The following is an 8,139-nucleotide window of genomic DNA, read 5'->3' as shown; positions in this document are numbered from 1 at the left end:
TCATGTGCTTGATAATTTTAGCTATCTCTATCTCCTTACTCCTTACATAATTTTCCATAGAGAACCATCTATATCCTATAATGCAATCTCCTTACTTCTCCTTATTATGTGGCAGTTGACTCTTAACAAACTAGGAGCGCGTTGACTTCCCTTCAGTTGGAATCTGGACTGTTCTAAACGTGTAGACCACTCCTTAAACCCAAACAAAGGCTCCTACTTTGCAAGCTCACGTAACGATGGCAATCATGTAATTTGTCCAACAGCCATCTCGATAAATACATAACTCAGAGTCAGAGAGTGCAGACTTGAAAAAAAGGCATCGGCTTTGAGAGATTCAAGCGTGAAGCTCCGCTCTTCGTCTCGTTGGAGATTTTTAAAAAAGAGAGGAAAGAGACCCAAATAATTTTTTTAAAAGGGAGGATTATTTTGGAAAGATTTGAGGCCTCTGCCTTTTGATTCAACAGGATTCCAAAGCGAGTGGGTATGCAAAAATTATATTAAACTGGAACCTGCTCTTTCCTGTCCATTAAACTAAACAGAGAGGGAAAACCCAACACGTTAATGCTAATTCTTGCCTTTTCATCCTGAAAGGATAAAAAAAAGGAGGAGATACAGAGAATAATAGCAATGGATGGAGAGCAGCAGAGCAAGTTCAGGAAAATCTGTGTCTTTTGTGGCAGCAATTCTGGCAACAGGGCTGTGTTCAGTGATGCTGCTCTTGACCTGGGCGATGAACTGGTACCCTTTGTTTCCTAATTTTGATATCTGGGTATTGTTAAAATATGATTTTGGTTGTTGGGTAATCTTCAAAATTTGATCTTGGCGTGATTTGGATTGATGGGTTTGGATTGATTTTTGCAGGTGAGGAGAAGGATTGATTTGGTTTACGGTGGGGGGAGCGTGGGTCTGATGGGTTTGATCTCTCGGACAGTTCATGATGGAGGCTGTGATGTTCTTGGGTGTGGACTTTTGATTTCACGCTGTGAATTTTGATTTCATTACAAACTTCACTATGAATTGTGTGTGTTTTTTATTTTTTACTTTTTATTTTTTAATTATTATTATTATTATTATTATTATTATTATTTGACTGATTACTGCTTGCAGGGTTATTCCTTCAGCTCTCATGCCTCTTGAGGTACATGACTTGCTAATATTACCTTTTCTTGTTTGGAAAGCACATGACTTGTTTCTGATATTTCCTTTTCTTGTTTGGGTCTTTTGTGGTTAATCGTAATTAGTTTCTGATATGATAGCTTCTGTTAATTTTCTGGATGTTAATGAGATAGTTATTTACATCAGAATAAGTTGATAGTACACCAATATCCTGTACACCTTGAGAGATGCAAGAAAACACTTACCTACTAATAGATAAATCGGGATATCCTTTACTTTGAAGAGTTAGCCTGGAGAAATGTGGAAAAGTCATTTAAATAACATTTTAGTTTAATTTGAAGCAACTGCAAATACTAATTATGCAATTATGTGTCCCATTCTTGCGCTATGAAAACTGGTGATTCTTGAGGTTGTGAAACTATCTTTTTACGGCGTGCTTATTTGGTAGCGAATTTTTCAAATGAAATAAAATTGGCATGATAAATATATGATATATTTCTTAAAAGTCCATATGGCTACTCCTTGCTTGTTCAGCTATGGCCAATGTAGATGTCTAAGTTATGAGATCTCTGGAGATATTACATATGAATAATGTAAGCAATAAGCAGATGAAGCAACTCTTACATCTGCTGAATTAGCATAAACAACATAAATTTCAGTGCAGTATTCTTGACACCTGTATTTCTATTTACAGATATCTGGCCACCCTGTGGGTGAAGTAAAGGTAGTCGCTGACATGCATGAGCGCAAAGCCGAAATGGCTCGTCAGTCAGATGCTTTTATTGCACTTCCCGGTATATCTCTTATAACTCTTTGCATAAAGAGGAAGGTCTTCATTGATGCATAAATAAGTAAATACATAGATTCTCTTACACCTTTGAGCCATATAGGAGGATATGGAACAATGGAAGAGGTCATGGAGATGATAACATGGTCACAGCTTGGAATTCATAATAAACCAGTGAGTTTTCTCATTAAAACACATTGTAAATCGGTGCAATTTGGTTTGTTATGGGGTTAGCTTAGATAAATAAATTTCTAATACTTATTGCTTAGGTTGGTCTATTAAATGTTGATGGTTACTACGACTCTTTGCTTGCATTATTTGATAATGGTGTGGAGGAAGGTTTCATTAAGCCAGCCGCCAGAAATATTGTTCTTTCTGCGGCAAATGCTAGAGAGCTATTGATCAAAATGGAGGTAGCTCTCTTCAGTATTTCACCTTCACCCTTTCTAGCTAGGCATTTTGGTGAATTAATACTATTTATAGTGTATTTATTTCGGTGCAAAGCTTCACCCTGTCCTTTTCTTCATATTTGTAGCAATATACTCCTCAGCATAAAGGAGTAGCTCCCCGTACGAGCTGGGAAGTTCAACGCTTGGGTTACACAACACCATCAACGACACATTGATGCTTGGTCTTTCTTACTATCACTATTTCCAATTTATGTGATTCTTTCTGAGCAATTTGTATGTGAGAAACCTTGAAAATGGGCATAATTGGCCATCTATATTTGTCTTCCTTCCAATTGAAAGTTTAATAAAAGTGTCATGCTTTAGGGGACTTAATGCGTATATAAACATTTTTTTAGTACCTGTTTGTTCCCAAAGTCCGCAGGAAAGCACGAGGCAGAAGAAAGAGGAGAAAGGTAGTTAGTAATGCTCTTTAGGCATTTTCAGATGATCATTTTCCTACTGTACATGCAATATATGTTTCTAAACAGAAATTGAAATTTAGAACATACCCAATAATCTGTGAAGATTATATGAAGAAAACCCTTCTCCGATGAAATCATGGTTCCTCTACATATCATGCTGTCAAGTAATCTGTATATTACATAAAAAAGCACAACTACTTCAGACCTAAACTCTAGAATAAAAAAGCTTAAAGGTAACTGAAGTTTGACCGACTCTCGACCAACAGATCCAAGACTGAACTGAAGCAAGTGAAATGGGGACACAACAAGACTTAAACATCTCAAATCATAGCATGAAGGGTTTTATGGCTCAGTTTTTCGACATCAAGCATATTATCTTTTGTTATAAAGACCATTAGCGGCCTTTTACGCCAGGAGCTGATATGACCCTTATGATGTACTTCAGGCAGAATATACCTTAATGAACTATTCAACATTATCTCTTAAATTACCAAAAAAATGGCTGGCTCAAATCTAACAGAAATCTGATTCGCATTATTGATGGTCTTCAGTAGGATACTGTGACTGTCTGGCGCCTGAGAGAACAATAACCAAACAAAGTTTGAAGGTGTTTGAAATGGGGTTGATGGTCCCTTTTTGACTCTGCAGAGCCCACCTTGTGCGGTTGAGCTAGGACTTCCCCTTGAGAAATATCATAAATGGATGTCCTGATGTAGAAGACCCCATAATACCCATTTTTGCTCCTCGATGAGGAACCAGCTGCGACAGTTTCCATTAGAAAGACCCCACCTTATTCCTCTTATAAGGATGCCTATTTATACAAGGATACTAGAACCTTTAGACTTCGTCAATTCGAATTTGTCTCTAGTCCCTTTTTGGAGGTAGTAAATCCCGTCGATTCTGTTGATTTTCAAGAGAAATGCCCATTACATGCTAATAAGTTTTGGGTTAGTTGCACGTAAGCCCCCCTTAGTATCATTGTTTTGCACTTACTTCCCCTGTAGTTCAATTATCGCAGATAAACCCCCCTGAGTTAATAAGTTTTTTGACTTCACTACCGTTGGTGAAATATTGGCAGATATTTTGTCCGTAGGCCAGTGAAATTATTGAGTCTGAGGTTCCAGGGCGTCTATCTGCAACAATGAGACTGCATGGGTAGTAAGTTCAAAACAACGATAGTACAGGGCGGGTCTGTGTGCAATCAACCCGTAAGTTTTCTTTCTTCATATCCAACCTTTTGGGTCAAATCCACAGATTCAGATGTTTAACTGTGAAATATTGTAATACAGAAGTTTAATGCTCCCAGTAAGAGATTGATGGGGCAATCAAATTAGCCAATATTATATATATTTTATCAACGAAATGCCTCATGAAGTTTATGTTAAGAAAAATCAACTTACGTGCAACAGAGGATTCTGATTATGGATGCTTGCATTGGATGTTCATCATTAATTGTACAATAAGTTAGTAACCATTCCTATTTCTTTCAAAATATATATATTTCCTGGGGACATGTACATATAGACATTGTCTACGTGGATTGATGAAGGGTTATGGATTGATGAAGGGTTAAAAAAGTTGTCGGAATGCAGCTCTCGGAATTGAAGAAACTAATGGTTCGTGGCCACTATAAAAAAAAGTAGTGGAGAAACATATATAATAGTTTGTACTAAGTGCGTACTAGTTTTTAGTGTTAGTTAGGGACGGATCTAGAGACTTTTGTTCTTCTGAGGGCACATATTCAATTATGCACGTAAACGAAAAAACTCTATAAAATAAATTCTAGCGATAGAGAATTTATGTGTACAATAATCATAAAATCTCAACACTTAATACTTTCCACTATTATTTTCGTACCAATACATGAATGTTTTCATTACCATCACAGAAACTAACAAAATACTTCTAAGTGCAAACAATAATCCTTCTTATAATTGCTCTGTGCGTGGTTTCATCTTTTGATACCTTTGTATGATTTTCTCATTTTCTATACACTATAAATATAATTATTTCTCAACATATGTAATTAAACAATCATTCAACCACGCATCTCCCATACAATTGTGTACCATGTTCTTTATATTGCAGAGAAAGTTCTTCGACAGATGTAGTTGCAACTAGTAATATTAAAGCTAACTTCACAAGCATATATACCAATGATATGCAACATGCTTCTTTGTCTCAAGGAACTGTCTAGAGAGGTTATTAATTCCCTAAAGTTCTAAAAATCTCTCATCAAAACGAACATCTATAATAACATTCTCAAGTTGACTACTAAGCACTATTGTGCGCAGCGAAAATTTCGGCAGCACCTCCGATGCGCAAGGTGCACAACAAAAGATTAGATCACAACGAAATTCTCGTTTCTCAAAGGAAACAGGAACCAAAAGCCAGATATTTCATCAAAGTGAGAACATGTCGAGGGATCCTACAAGCTATTACAAATCAAAGCAAGAACACAAATTTTACGTGGTTCAGCAAATTGCCTACATCTACGGGGCAAGGAGGGGGAGATCTACTATTAGAGGAAGAGATACAACTAGGGTTTACAATCTCACAACCTAAACACCCTCACAAACTCTCAGATCCCTCACACAAATATTCTCTCAAAGGGATGCACAAAACCCTAAAAAAGGAACGGTGATTTTCCTCCTCTTCTTGCGCTTTATCACCCCCGTTTTTTTTCTCTGCTAGAAACCCTTTGCAGCCGCCTTCGCACATGAATCAGCCGCTCACCTATTTAAAATCCTATCTCACATTGATATATATAGTTGTTTGGGTGGGCCGCATTATTTGGGTGGGTTGCCTGCAAATCCACGCTCACACCGTGTTTCTTCCGTGTTCACACTAATTTGAGGACATTTGCACCCGCGTTCACACACATGTGGTCCCCCCCACGAAGCCACGTTCACAATTCTCCACCTCGGTGAAGTTTTTCCAAAACTGAGCCGACATCAAAGCAACCAAATGTCTGTATCTACTCACCAAATTGGCTGCATCATAAAGACTGCCTACGTATCCTCTTACCCAAGGAATCAAGCCTTACGTAGTTCACCCAAATGGCCTCGAAAGGCCTCAACACCGAAGAATGTTCAAAAGTTCCAAACAATGACCAAACTTGATACCTGAAACAACTTTGGTCAACATATCTGTAGGGTTGTCCTTCGTGTGGACCTTCTCCAATATGACGTCTCCATTATCCAAAACGTCACGAACAAAATGAAATCTGACATCAATGTGCTTCGTACGCGCATGATAAACCTGGTTCTTTGCCAAATAGATAGCTGACATGCTATCACAATATACCCGAAGGGTCTCCTGTGCAATCCCCAAGTTCTCTAATAATCCCTGCAACCACAAAGCCTCATTCACAGCTTCAGTCAACGCCATATACTCTGCCTCCGTAGTGGAGAGAGCCACTGTAGACTGAAGTGTGCATCTCCAACACACCGAAGCTCCTGCTAGTGTAAACACATATCCGCTAGTAGACCGGCGCTTATCCAAATCCCCCACATAATCAGAATCCATGTAACCAATACAATCTTTCCCGTTCTTCTCATTCTTCTGAAATACCAAACTAACATCCACGGTACCTTTGATATACCGTAGAATCCACTTCACGGCCTCCCAATGACCCTTCCCGGGGTCATGCATGTATCTTGATACCATGCTCACGGCCTGTGACAAATCTGGCATTGTACACACCATTGCATACATCAAGCTACCCACAACATTCGCATATGGAACTTTGGACATGTATTCCCGGTCCTTAACTGAAACAGGTGACATCTTAGCTGATAGCTTAAAGTAGGGAGCCAATGGAGTACTCATCACCTTGGCATTGCCATCATAATTGAATTTCTTCAGCATCTTCTGCAAGTAACTCCTCTGTGTCAACTTCAACCTCCCCTTCACCCTGTCTCTCTCGATCTTCATACCCAATATCTTCTTTGCTTCTCCAAGATCATTCATCTCAAATTCGGATGACAGCTTTTTTTTCAACTTTCTAATAGCTGAAGTATTCCTGGAAGCTATGAGCATATCGTCAACATATAACAACAAATAGATATACTCACCATTCTGTAACTTGTGCATGTAAACACACGGGTCATATGGGTTCCTCGTGAACCATCGGCCAATCATAAAGCCGTCGAATCTCTTGTACCATTGTCGCGACGATTGCTTCAATCCGTAAAGAGACTTCTTCAGCTTGCATACTAATTCTTCCTTTCATGCAGCTTTGAACCCCATAGATTGTATCATGTAGATCTCCTCTTCTAAATCTCCATGTAGAAAGGTTGTTTTCACATCCATCTGGACCAATCGCTGACCAGTGGCTATCCAAAAAAGAAGGAGAATATCGTGTGGGGTAATGACGGAGTATGCAGTGGTGCGTTTCAAATCAAAGTTCAGGAAAAGGTTAAGTAATCTATATTCTGGTTTGAGATTTCATGAACCGAAACTAGATGTAAAGACCCTCCCACACAAGGTTGCAGACATGTTGTTGTATTCTGGATAGGTTGTGTCATGTAGATCTCCTCTTCTAAATCTCCATGTAGAAAGGCTGTTTTCACATCCATTTGGACCAAATCCAAATCCAGCTGTACCACCAATGCCAATAAAATACGAATCGACGAATGCTTCACAACAGGTAAAAATACCTCGTTGTAATCAACGCCCTCTAGCTGTGCATATCCCTTGGCAACCAATCTGGTTTTAAATCTAATTTCCCCAATAGAAGATCCCTTTTTCTTTGCATACAGCCACTTGCATCCAATAGCCTTCTTACCCTTCGGTAGCTTTGCAAGTTCCCAAGTGTCGTTCTTATGAAGAGACTGCATCTCCTCCTCCATGGCTTCCCTCCACCTAATCGAATCAGAGCTTGACTCTGCTTCCTTAAATGTAGAAGGAATCAAATCATCAACGACTTCTGCTGATAAAGCATATGCAACCATGACATCGTCATATCTAGCTGGCCGACGAATATTTCTTCTTGGTCTATTAGCTGTCACTAGTGGAAAATGAGGTTTTAGCTACGGAATAATAGCGACGGAATTTTCCGTCGCTATAAGTTAGTTTATAGCGACGGAAAATTCTGTCGCCAAATTTCCGTAGCTAAAATTGATATAGCGACGGAAATTTGAGTTTTAGCGACGGAATTATTTCGTCGCTAAATAAATTTACGACGAAAAAATTTTCCGTCGCTAAAAAGTTTTTAGCGACGGAATTTCCGTCGCTAAAGAAGTTTTAGCGACGGAAATTCCGTCGCTAAAAACTAATTCGGGCAAAAAATTTTGGGCGCAGGCGCCCAAATTTTTTGGGCAGCCCGCGCCCAATTAATAAACCTAGGGTTCCCCCCCATTAA

General features: G+C 38.9%; 1 protein-coding gene across 2 annotated transcripts; it reads left to right on the top strand.

Moving 5' to 3' along the window:
• On the top strand, window positions 247-2,685 carry LOC109828681 (cytokinin riboside 5'-monophosphate phosphoribohydrolase LOG8-like). 2 transcript variants are annotated; one of them, XM_020395628.1, is made up of 8 exons: window positions 264-481; window positions 592-738; window positions 862-959; window positions 1,108-1,138; window positions 1,811-1,910; window positions 2,007-2,077; window positions 2,173-2,316; window positions 2,439-2,685. In XM_020395628.1, exons 2-8 carry the CDS (start codon window positions 628-630, stop codon window positions 2,526-2,528), a joined length of 645 nt encoding a protein of 214 aa, XP_020251217.1. In that variant the 5' UTR covers window positions 264-481; window positions 592-627; the 3' UTR covers window positions 2,529-2,685. The 2 variants fall into 2 exon arrangements, with proteins under 2 accessions (XP_020251223.1, XP_020251217.1); XM_020395634.1 differs by lacking the exon at window positions 2,173-2,316 and having other exon boundaries at window positions 247-481.

This window comes from Asparagus officinalis, chromosome 1 (genome assembly GCF_001876935.1).
Source record: "Asparagus officinalis chromosome 1, Aspof.V1, whole genome shotgun sequence".
NCBI lineage: Eukaryota > Viridiplantae > Streptophyta > Magnoliopsida > Asparagales > Asparagaceae > Asparagus > Asparagus officinalis.
The sequence above is the reverse complement of the archived record's forward strand: the minus strand, read 5'-3'. Positions and strand labels throughout refer to the sequence as shown.

Bases quoted from the DNA above. Each gene is read 5' to 3' on its own strand.
- LOC109828681 (XM_020395628.1), top strand. From the start codon at position 628: ATGGATGGAGAGCAGCAGAGCAAGTTCAGGAAAATCTGTGTCTTTTGT. The intron at 960-1,107 runs GTGTGGACTTTT...TACTGCTTGCAG, and splicing joins GGAGGCTGTGATGTTCTTGG to GGTTATTCCTTCAGCTCTCA. The intron at 1,911-2,006 runs GTATATCTCTTA...TGAGCCATATAG, and splicing joins TGCTTTTATTGCACTTCCCG to GAGGATATGGAACAATGGAA.